We start from the raw sequence: 12,947 nt of genomic DNA on the forward strand, positions 1-12,947 counted from the left end.
CATGATTGTCAATGTAATTGTGTTGTCATTGTTATGAGTGTTGCTGTCATATATATATATACATATACACATATACACACACATATACACACATATACAGATATATTATATATACATATACACATATATTTTTTATATATATATTTTTTATATATATATATATATATATATATATATATATATATATATATATATATACACATACATACATACATATACACACATAGATGCACTTACAATAACATAGAAATCAATATAAACAACATTAACATCATTATCATATGAGAATATGAAGTAATATATAAGAAGCACATTTCATATAAATATAAATTATTAAACAGTAAAATCTTCTTCTATAATTTGCTACCGTGGCTTTTCGTTAGTCTGTCCAGGATTTTAAATCACATGTAGCTTGCAAACCGTTTCACGTATTGACTTGAAATGTGGTACACATATAATACGTCACGTGTGCTATCCGCTTTATGGGTGATGAATGTATTACTCTTTTTATGTTTATTTTATTTTAGAATCAACTCCTATCTGCGCACAGCAGGGCGGCCGTGGGCGGATGCGTATGGTGTATTCACTCCATGTTATCGTGCATTGCGCTGTCACTGGTATTTTGATAAAAGAATTTGAACAATATATAAGAAGCGTATAAATTATTAAACAGTAAAACATTAACATTTAAGAAGTAAAGTTACATTGAGTACTACTGCAGTGCCTTCGGGTATACCTCATTTTTTATTTGCCCATTACATGCTTAAATGTATACATTTTTTGGTGTACCTACCCGAGAACACGCGACATATAACCGACCGTGGGAGAAGCATGGATTTTAAACACGCGTTGAGTTCATGTGCTGGTCTCCCTCGTGGAATAACTGGTAATGTTTGACTAAAATCTACAGCGAGTAAAACGACATTACCTCCTTTTTTTTTTTTACGATCTCTGAGATCTTGCTTTTTTCGGTTCAAGGCTTCATAAGCTCTTTTATGTTCAATGTTGTACTTAATAAGTACTAATTATCCCAAACCATGATCTTTGAATGTTGCAAGACTTTCGCCTTGTATGTAGATCGGGGTAATTACATTCATTGCATTCCTAGTCTGAATCACAATCTGATTGTATGGGTGGTTACCTGGCACTGTAGGGTTGCCACCCGTCCTTTAAAATACGGAATCGTGCCGCATTTGAGAATGAAATTGCGCGTCCCATTTTGAATCAATACTGGACGGGATTTATCCCGTATTTTTTGTATCATTTTTTTTTTAAAGCAGCGTCTCATGCAAATCATCCCACACGCATTTTATGAAGATGCCTCCTTTCCTACTTTTGATTGGGTAATACTTGATGTCATCGTTAGTTTGATTGGTGTTTTTAACTGTCCAGTGAGGAGGGCGTGTCTTTTAAGTACAGTCTGCAAAGTGTTGGCACTGAGATGTTGCGTCAGCGCCATAGCTGAAGCCCCTAACGTTGCGGTCAGCAAGTCGGCTAACATCCGCCATGTGCCGTCTTTCAGTTGCGAGAAGCAGATCATAGAATGGTTGAAACTGTTGCCCCTAACGTTGCGCCACGGCGTGTGCTTCGTTTATACCTCGTGTCTTCTCATTAAACTTTTATCTCGCGAATATGTTATTGCAATCCGCAGCGGGAGCGTTTCTATAAACTTAATTTAAACTTACGTTTTACACCGTGCTTTGTTTCCCTTATGAACATGCTTGTATGCTTAACTCGCTCCGTTCTCAATTGTTTAATAAATTTTTTGCTCTTCGCTGTTTGCGGCTGTTCCTCCATTTCCCCCTACTTCGTTCTTTTATCTCGCGAATATGTTATTGCAATCCTTAACGGGAGCGTTTCAATAAACTGATTGAAAATAGTTTTGCATTTACCTTTTTAGTAAAAGGCGAGCTTTTAAGCCTGAGAAATCACCCCGTAAATGCACACGTTTAATTGGACATGTGTTAATATGTATGGTTACACAGTATTAAAAGACAGTGAACAACGTCAGTTACCTTTCTTCCCGCGTTTGATAAAAGGTGAGCTTTTAAGCCTCAGAAATCACCCCGTAAATGCACACGTTTAATTGCACGTGTTAATATGTATGCTTACACAGTATTAAAAGACAGTCAAAAATTAACGTCATTTACCTTCGTTCCCGCGTGTGACTCGTGCTGTAAATGTCTTCCTTGTTTTTAGTTCACGTGATTACGTAGGAGGCGTGATGACGCGATACGTGACTCCGCCTCCTCCATTACAGTGTATGGACAAAAAATATGTTCCAGTTATGACCATTACGCTTTGAATTTCGAAATGAAACCTGCCTAACTTTTGTAAGTAAGCTGTAAGGAATGAGCCTGCCAAATTTCAGATTTCCACCTACACGGGAAGTTGGAGAATTAGTGATGAGTCAGTCAGTCAGTCAGTCAGTGAGTGAGTCAGTCAGTGAGGGCTTTGCCTTTTATTATTATAGATTATAAACTCCAGAATGATCTTACTGACATAAATGAAGTGCTAGGTGTACTTACTGTTAGGTAATTTTTGTTTGTTTAATAAATTTGACACAAAAGTATAATCTGCTTAATTCTTACCTCCATTCTTCATTAGAATCAACTACAAGAGACCAAATAATTAATAACTTTTCAGTTCACCTTCTTATTCATATTGCTTCAACTTCTGACAGTGACTTCAAGCATTCATTAGCATCTGCTTTTGCTTTCCTGTATGGTGCGATATCTCATTCTTACTTTAATTGCAGACATTGTAAGAGTTGGCGACATTTTGACCCTTGTGAAAGATGTCAGCGTAAAAATGGAAATGGAGAAGGGATGCATGCCAAACAGGTAAATATCTTTTCTGCATGCGTGTAATGCATACTGTGTATACACGAGGGTTTGTTTTACTGTAGCACCTATAATGGGCAAACATTTGTACAGCAACATCTTCATATGCATACAAACTGCTGTGCAAGACATTTGATTTGGTGAGCAGCACATAAACACCATTTTGAAACGGAAGTGGTAATTGATCATTCAAATGCAGTCCTCACTAGGTAAGAATATTTTTTTAGTTTCTTTATTTGCAATATTTGCTAGGGACAACTGAATTGTTACTAGTGCTTTAGCCCAGTAAAGCAGGAAACTAGGAATTTTAACAGTTATTTGCCGTTTAATTAACTAACATTAACTATCGAGTTGAAACTGAATAATCTTATCAGTTACACAACACTTCTACCTTGCAATGGGGAGATTAATCGGCGAGCTGAATGCAGACTTAATGTGGGCAGGCTGTTCAGTTGAAAGAATAAACAGATGAGGGCAGCATTTGAGTTCAATGTCAGACTGGCAAAACAAAGGGCTTTAGCAACGTGACACCTTTACATGAAAGTTAATTGCCATAAAAGAGTATTAACACCATGCTGTTATGGCCCATGACAAAATTTTACCTGACTGATGAACTGCCCCACTTGTCCTGAAGTTTTACTTTTTAATATTTGTTTCTAACCTTTGATACTCAGAAGAACTAAACTCACAAATACAGTAAGTTACTTTAGTTATGTTTTTTTTAAACAGTAAGTTCTGGCATTTCAATAATATAATGTGACAAATTTGATTCTAAATGATATTTTCATTCTCAAATTATGCTTAATATAGACGCACAATCACACAGACAAAAGTCATATAGTTTGGGACAATCTGTTTATAAGTTTGTCCCTTACTTCACTTTTGTCCAAGAGAGACACACACACATGCACAAACACACACACACAGACGCACCTCACACACACTCACACACTCACACACACACACACACACACACGCACACACACAAACCTCACACACACACATGCATAAACACACACACACACACAGACGCACCTCACACACACATACCTCACACACACACATGCACATGCACACAGACGCACTTCACACACACACACACATCCAAACACAAACACACTCACACACACACACCTCACACACACACATGCACAAACACACACATACAGACGCACCTCACACACATGCCTCACACACACACACACACATGCACATGCACACAGACGCACCTCACACACACATACCTCACACACACATACCTCACACACACATGCACATGCACACAGACGCACCTCACACACACACACACATCCAAACACAAACACACTTCACACACACACCTCACACACACACATGCATAAACACACACACAGACGCACCTCACACACACACATGCACATGCACACAGACGCACCTCACACACACACACACATCCAAACACAAACACACACACACACACCTCACACACACACATGCACAAACACACACATACAGACGCACCTCACACACACACCCACATACCTCACACACACCTCACACGCACAAACACACACACAGATGCACCTCACACACACACACTCACACACACACACACACGCACGCACACACCTCACACACACACATGCATAAACACACACACACACACACTGACGCACCTCACACACACACACATCCAAACACAAACACACTTCACACACACACCTCACACACACACATGCACAAACACACACATACAGACGCACCTCACACACATGCCTCACACACACACACGCACGCACACACCTCACACACACACATGCATAAACACACACACACACACACAGACGCACCTCACACACACACACATCCAAACACAAACACACTTCACACACACACCTCACACACACACATGCACAAACACACACACACAGACGCACCTCACACACACACATGCACAAACACACACATACAGACGCACCTCACACACATGCCTCACACACACATTCACAAACACACACACACAGACGCACCTCACACACACACACCTCACACACACACACACATGCACATGCACACAGACGCACCTCACACACACACACACATCCAAACACAAACACACACACACCTCACACACACACATGCACAAACACACACATACAGACGCACCTCACACACACACCCACATACCTCACACACACCTCACACACACACATGCACAAACACACACACACAGATGCACCTCACACACACACACTCACACACACACACACGCACGCACACACCTCACACACACACATGCATAAACACACACACACACACACAGACGCACCTCACACACACACACATCCAAACACAAACACACTTCACACACGCACCTCACACACACACATGCACAAACACACACACACAGACGCACCTCACACACACATACCTCACACACACACACACACACACACATGCACACAGACGCACCTCACACACACACACACATACCTCACACACACCTCACACACACACACACACATGCACAAACACACACACACAGACGCACCTCACACACATACACACATGCACATGCACACAGACGCACCTCACACCTCACACACCTTGCATACACACACACCTCACACACACATATTGTTATTTTTGCATACTGCAGTAAATTTTCAAAAATATAACAAGATATTCTTAGGATTAATAAACTGTCAAATTTATATTTTGTAAAACAATTACAATACATGTTTAAATATACTGTGTGCTTCTATTTAAGAGTATGTATTTGAAGATATTTGTTATTTTTATGGAGTGAGATATATTTTAAAAGTATATTAGCCTTGCATTGAAAATATCTTCCAATATCTCTTGGGTGTTTCTTGTAATGAAACAAAACCACACTGTGACACAAGGCACCTTATAATTATTTATTTAATTAATTCATTACATTATTTACAGTAGCACTTTGCTAACCTGTTTAAAAGGCTTTTACATAGACAGTGGGGGGCCACTTCAGCCACCATCAATGTGATAGCCGCCATTTAATGTCCTGTACGCTCAGCACACATTAGCTATTGGCTGGTCAAGGTGGGAGAGTGCTAGTTAGCCAGTAATGGAGAGGCGACCATCAGAGGACCAGAATGACCAGGTTGAGGTGGCCAGTTTAGCCAGGATATCACAAAACACCTTCTTCATCTTGAAGGATGCCCAGGGATATTTTATGACTTTTCCCATACACTCATTCATGCTTTGTAATATCTACTTAACGCACTGATCATCTCTTATACAGGGTTGGTCAAAATCTAGAATTTCTTCCAGGACTATGAAGTATAAACTGTGGGAAAGATTAAATTTAGTATAAACAAATAGAGGCTAATATGGGATATCAGTTTTTAGATCGAGAGAATAATTAAGGTGAATCGAACATAAGGCCATAAGAAATGTGATACACGAGAGGAGACCATCTGTTGCGCTAAAAGCTAAGCTCTCTAAGTATCTCATCCAGATTTTTCTTAAAGGTTGTCAAGGTTTCTGCTTCAACTACTAATGTCAAACCAAAATCTGTTTTTCAGCAAAAGGATAGACACAGCTGAAAGTTGGTTAAAGGTCAACATGAATGTTAGAAAGGATGCCTTCAGTCAAAGAACTATGGATGAATGAAACAAATTACAAAATAATAATAATTCTTTGCATTTCTATAGCGCTTTTTCGCAGTACTCAAAGCGCTTAGCAATTGCAGGTTAACGGCGTTGCTCAAGGGCCCAACAGAGCAGAGTCCCTATTGGCATTTTACGGGATTCGAATGGGCAACATTCCGATTGCCAGTGCAGATCCCTAACATCAGAGCCACACAGAGTACTACTACAAAGTAGTGCCTAGTTAAAATCCGCTCCTTTGTCAGTTATAAATCTTAACTTGATAATATTTTGGAAGCATTACATGAATATGGTACATGAGTATCCTGTTCTCATCAAAACTGTTTCTCTTGTTATTTCAGCAGACCTCCATTTGAAAAGCAACTGGTCTCCAAATCCTTAAGTAGTACTTCATATCTGTATGAAACTGCAGTGTTACAAACAGGTAATGAGAATGTCCAGATTTATTCTTTGCTTTGAAACAGTAAATTAACCATTTGATTTTTTTTTTTGCTCTCCTCTTTGAAACCTTTTGTTTAAAACAATGTTTTGTCAAAAGTTTGATATTGTCTTTTATTGCAACAGCCTCATGTATGGTACGGTAGTTTGTTACTTATCTTACCACAGTAGATCGGCATTGGACTGAGAACAGCTTTGGAGTGGCTTTGGAGGAATCAGTCAATGAAGCCCAAAGAAGCTCATTACTCCCCTTTCACCTACTGACTTTAAACCTTAATCAAATTAGAATTGAAACCATCCATGGTGCTACTTTGAATTGCACAAAAATATTTTATTTTTTCCATATACAGTCTGCTCAGTAAAAATAGTTGTGCAAAATGTTCTGTTATGCTTCGTCCGTATGTTCCTCTTTGTTCTTGCTGAAAGACTTTACATTTATTTGCATAAGCCTTCATTGGCCTCATATCTACCCAACTGTATATCTCATGCATGTCTTTTTAGCATCATCTTCAAACCTAACATGGTATCCATCCATCCATCCATCCTAACTACAGGGTCACAGGGGTCTGCTGGAGCAGAGTGGTGGCTCTGAGGCTAAGGATCTGCGCTGGTATCCCGAAGGTTGCCGGTTCGAATCCCCGTCACTGCCAAAAGAGATCCTACTCTGCTGGGCCCTTGAGCAAGGCCCTTAACCTGTAATTGCTCCACAAATTCCTAATACAAGAAATTGTATAAGGCGAAATAAAGAACAAAAAAAAAAAAATACCCAGGAAACAAACCCTGGGCAGGGCGCCAAACCACCGCAGGACACACACACACCCACACACCAAGGCCAATTTAGGATCGCCAATGCACCTAACCTGCTTGTCTTTGGGAAGACGGGAAGCGAACCATAGGTCTCCTAACTGCGAGGCAGCAGCGCTACCCACTGCGCCACCATGCTGCCCTATCCCAAAGGTTTATCAACAGACGAAATGAGTACACAGGCGATCCTAGCACCGAGAAATGATGAAGTCAAACAAATTAACACGAAAATTGTTGATCGGTTACACAGCAAATTGGTTAAATGCGTATCAATAGACTCTGCTGAAACAGTAGGTGGTGATGGTGCGGAAGATGAAAACATCAACTTACGATATCACGAAGAATATCTACAACTGTTAGCACCGTCTGGTCTTCCACCAGCCGAATTACTTGAAAGAAGGATGTATCGTAATGTAATTGCGTAATTTATGTCTGAGTGATGAGTAAGATTAGTTGTGTTCAAAATTGGTCAAACAATTCTGACATGCAAAATTTTAACAGGCGACAAGAAAGGTAATGTAGTACATCTAACATTAGACACCAAAGGAAATCTTGATATGCCATTCGTATTAAAACATTAACAGTTTTCTGTTAGAATAGCTTTTGCTCTGACAATTAACAAATCACAGGGACAAACATTCGAAAAAGTCCTTTTATTTAATAGAGAGAAAGGAACGATATTCACTCACTTGCAGTTATATGTTGCGTTGTCACGATGAAAGTCCAAACATGGAATCAAATTTCAATGCAATGTTGACAAAAATTTAATTCCAAATATTGTTTTTACTGAAGTTCTTGTTAAGTGCAACTCCCAGACGCACAAAGCCCTGCAAAGGGTGATATACTGTGCTGAACGAATCACTGCCAAGCATGCAGGACGTCTATACCTATTGGTGCAGGCCCAGGGCAAGACGGATAATTGCAGACACATTTCACCCTCGTCATAAACTTTTATAGAGGCTGCATTCAGGCAAATGCCTCCGCAGCCATATGGTGCTGAATGAGACGCTGAGGAGAAGCTTTTTCCCCTGAGAAATGCAGATTTTAAACTCTACTTAATCATTTATTTGTATCATTGTCACTTTACTCTACATCTGTGCTGCTAAGGCTATACAGACTTTAAATTAGGCTTTAAATTATGTTAATTATGTCACCTTATGCCGCATCTGGAATTTTCTAATGTTTCATCCCCTTTAGTCATTCTGGTGCGTGTTCAGACCATATAGTGTGTGTGTATACTGTATATATTCATTTATCCATCCATTTATGTATTTACTTCTTTAAAGAGCTCCTGTAAAAATCTAAATTTCACCCAGGGTACAAAAAAAATTGTTTATCCACCCATCCATCTGTCCATCTGTCTGTTCTATCTATCCAGGCACCGCTCATCACCTGTGCAGTACCACATAGCATTATGTCGTGGGGTTATTATTCAATGTCAGGGCCTTGGAGACGAATCAGGGTTAATGTAAAGCTGATAGGAGCAAAGATCTCCTAATGAGAACCTGCTGTAGAACACCCTGGACATCAGACTGGGCCTTAGGACCACCTTCTAACAGACAGTGTCTATCTATCTATCTATCTATCTATCTATCTATCTATCTATCTATCTATCTATCTATCTATCTATCTATCTATCTATCTATCTATCTATCTATCTATCTATCTATCTATCTATCTATTGTATAGTGCCTTTCACTTTTTCTATCTATCTATCTATCTATCTATCTATCTATCTATCTATCTATCTATCTATCTATCTATCTATCTATCTATCTATCTATCTATTATATAGTGCCTTTCACTCTATCTATCTATCTATCTATCTATCTATCTATCTATCTATCTATCTATCTATCTATCTATCTATCTATCTATCTATTATATAGTGCCTTTCTATCTATCTATCTATCTATCTATCTATCTATCTATCTATCTATCTATCTATCTATCTATCTATCTATCTATCTATCTATCTATCTATCTATCATATAGTGCCTTATCTATCTATCTATCTATCTATCTATCTATCTATCTATCTATCTATCTATCTATCTATCTATCTATCTATCTATCTATCATATAGTGCCTTATCTATCTATCTATCTATCTATCTATCTATCTATCTATCTATCTATCTATCTATCTATCTATCTATTGTATAGTGCCTTTCACTTTTTCTATCTATCTATCTATCTATCTATCTATCTATCTATCTATCTATCTATCTATCTATCTATCTATTATATAGTGCCTTTCACTCTATCTATCTATCTATCTATCTATCTATCTATCTATCTATCTATCTATCTATCTATCTATCTATCTATCTATCTATCTATCTATCTATCATATAGTGCCTTATCTATATCTATCTATCTATCTATCTATCTATCTATCTATCTATCTATCTATCTATCTATCTATCTATCTATCTATCTATCTATCTATCTATCATATAGTGCCTTATCTATATCTATCTATCTATCTATCTATCTATCTATCTATCTATCTATCTATCTATCTATCTATCTATCTATCTATCTATCATATAGTGCCTTATCTATCTATCTATCTATCTATCTATCTATCTATCTATCTATCTATCTATCTATCTATCTATCTATCTATCTATCTATCTATCATATAGTGCCTTATCTATCTATCTATCTATCTATCTATCTATCTATCTATCTATCTATCTATCTATCTATCTATCTATCTATCTATCTATCTATCTATCTATTGTATAGTGCCTTTCACTTTTTCTATCTATCTATCTATCTATCTATCTATCTATCTATCTATCTATCTATCTATCTATCTATCTAATCTTACTGTGACTTTTGCATTTAACTTGTACTCTACAGTTTACATTCATATCTATTATATATACTTATATTTTCCTTTTTTATCTTAAATTCTCTCCTCCTAATTATATTTTGTTTTATACTCAGTGACAGTTTGCCACAATGACATTTCATGCCATTGAGTTTTACATTTGTGTACGTGAAAACCAAAACTAAATCTAAATCTGAAAACAGAATCCTGATCTAGAACTTCACCACTAGGCGGCAGTGTTTAATAGGAATAAAAACATGAAACCCTGAAGGCTGTTGCCTAAATCATCATTACAAATCTTCTGCTTACAATAGTAAAAGTAATGTAAAAGATTTCTTATGACATTTTATTTATGGTATTTGCTTTATACAGTATTACTGTATATATTAAGTTGCTAATGTTGATATTGAACTAATGGAAATATAAATGAGCAGCATGTGTTTAGCTGCAGAGAACTTCTAGTAACGGTGAATTACTACATTTGATTTGTGTACGTAAGCTCCAGCCTAGAGTGATGTGCTGAAGAGTCAAAAATGAAGAAACCCAAAACACAAGGGAGGGATGAACAAGGAGCGAGTAATATAAATGTAATGAATTATTATTATTATTATGTGAATAAAGTAGAGCAACCATCCCAATGGGTGTTTAGGCCCAGAGCTCTTGCCCTGTCTGTTGAGTGTGCTGCTCTCTCGTGTCTTACCTTCTACGGTGTCTTAACGAAGTGTCCTTACCCCTTCATGTGTTTCAGATTATGTTATGTTGCAGCTTTGTGCTAAAATCATTTAAATTCATTTGTTCCATCATCAAACACCACTCAATGACAAAGAGAAAACATCATTTTAGGACTTTGTGCAAATTTATTAAGTATAAAAAAAACTTCAACATCACCTTGACACTAATATCAGAACCTTTGCTGTGATATTTAGCTCAGATGCCTCCCACTCTATTGCCCATCATTGAAGTGTTTCTGCACCTTGTTTGGAGCCCACCTGTGGTCATTCTGATTGACTGGACTCCTGTCCATAGATGGTCCCACAGTTGAGCAAAAACCAAGCCACAAGGTAGAAGGAATTTCCTGCAGACCTTTGAGACAGGATTGTGAGAAGAGGAGGTTAGGAGCAGGCGCTGATACTGCACATTGCTGCACCCACCACATGACAAACCAACTCAGGACCCCAGGTTAGGACCCGAGTGCAGCCACCTCAGCACCACACTAGTTCAGATGGAGCGGAACCAGTGTGAGGTTTTTTATGGTGCCTGGAGTGCCAGTTCTGCCACCAACCCCCAGGTTTTTCCCCTACAGGTTGGAGGGCCTACCTGCAAGGCTGGATGCAGATTGACGTCACACCCAGGACGGAGCAATTGCAGGTTAAGGGCCTTGCTCAAGGGCCCAACAGAGTAGAGCCACTTTTGGCATTTATGGGATATGAACTGGCAACCTCCTGATTACCAGCACAGAACCCTGCCTCAGAGCCACCACTCCGTCCCATGCCAAGGTTAAAAAAAATATCATCAGGACTGAATGTTCCCAAGAGCTGAGTTGCTTTCATAATTTTTAAATGGAAGTTTGTAACAACCATGACTCTTTCTAGAGGTGGCCACCTGACCAAACTGAGCAATCGTGGAAGAGAGGAGGTCAAGAACCTGATGGTCACTCTTCTGAAATTCAGAGATTCTGTGTGGAGATGGGGAAAAAAAACCTGCAGGAGACCACCATCACTAAAACACTCCACAGATCTGCCACTTTGGCAGAGTGGACAGATGACACACGAAGGCCTGCTTGGAGTTTGCAAAAAGATACCAGAAGGACTCTCAGACTGTGAGAAACAAGATTCTCTCATCTGATGAAACCAAATTTTGAATTGTTTGGCCACAGTTCTCACCATCACATCTGGAGGAAACCAGGCACCGCTCATCACCTGGGGTTATTTTTTTAGTGACAGGGCCTTGGAGACTAATCAGGGTTGATGTAAAGCCGATTGGAGTAAAGATCTCCTAATGAGAACCTGCTCCAGAACACTCTGGACATCAGACTGGGCCATAGGATCACCTTCTAACAGGACAATGTCCCAAAGCACAAAGCAAAGACAACACAGGAGAGAGGCTTAGTGTTAATGACCTTGAGCGGCACAGCCAGAGCCCAGGGATCGAGCCCATGTGAACATCTCTAGAGGAACCTGAAAATAGTCGTCCACTGATGATCTCCATCCAGCCTGTCAGAGCTTGAGAGGATCTGCTGAGAAGAACGGCAGCAAATCCCTAAATACAGTTGTTTGAAGCTCATCTCATTATACACAAGAAGACTCTGGGCTGGAAATGTTGACAAAGAGGCTTCAACAATGTACTGTACTACGTGCAGAGTCTGAACACTCACTCGTGTCAATGTGATGGG

At 39.0% G+C, this 12,947-nt stretch overlaps 1 protein-coding gene across 2 annotated transcripts in view; it reads left to right on the top strand.

Moving 5' to 3' along the window:
• LOC114643040 (uncharacterized) overlaps positions 1-12,947 on the top strand; it is a 304,597-nt gene that overhangs the window by 106,449 nt on the left and 185,201 nt on the right. The window contains exons 6-7 of one of the 2 annotated variants that reach the window (XM_051928134.1): positions 2,759-2,843; positions 6,817-6,896. In XM_051928134.1, the coding sequence (XP_051784094.1) occupies positions 2,759-2,843; positions 6,817-6,896 (165 nt within the window). Of the gene's footprint in view, positions 1-2,758; positions 2,844-6,813; positions 6,897-12,947 lie in introns of both variants that reach the window. The other variant, XM_051928133.1, reaches the window with a different exon arrangement.

The sequence above is a fragment of the Erpetoichthys calabaricus genome, chromosome 5, assembly GCF_900747795.2.
Source record: "Erpetoichthys calabaricus chromosome 5, fErpCal1.3, whole genome shotgun sequence".
NCBI classification, from domain to species: domain Eukaryota; kingdom Metazoa; phylum Chordata; class Cladistia; order Polypteriformes; family Polypteridae; genus Erpetoichthys; species Erpetoichthys calabaricus.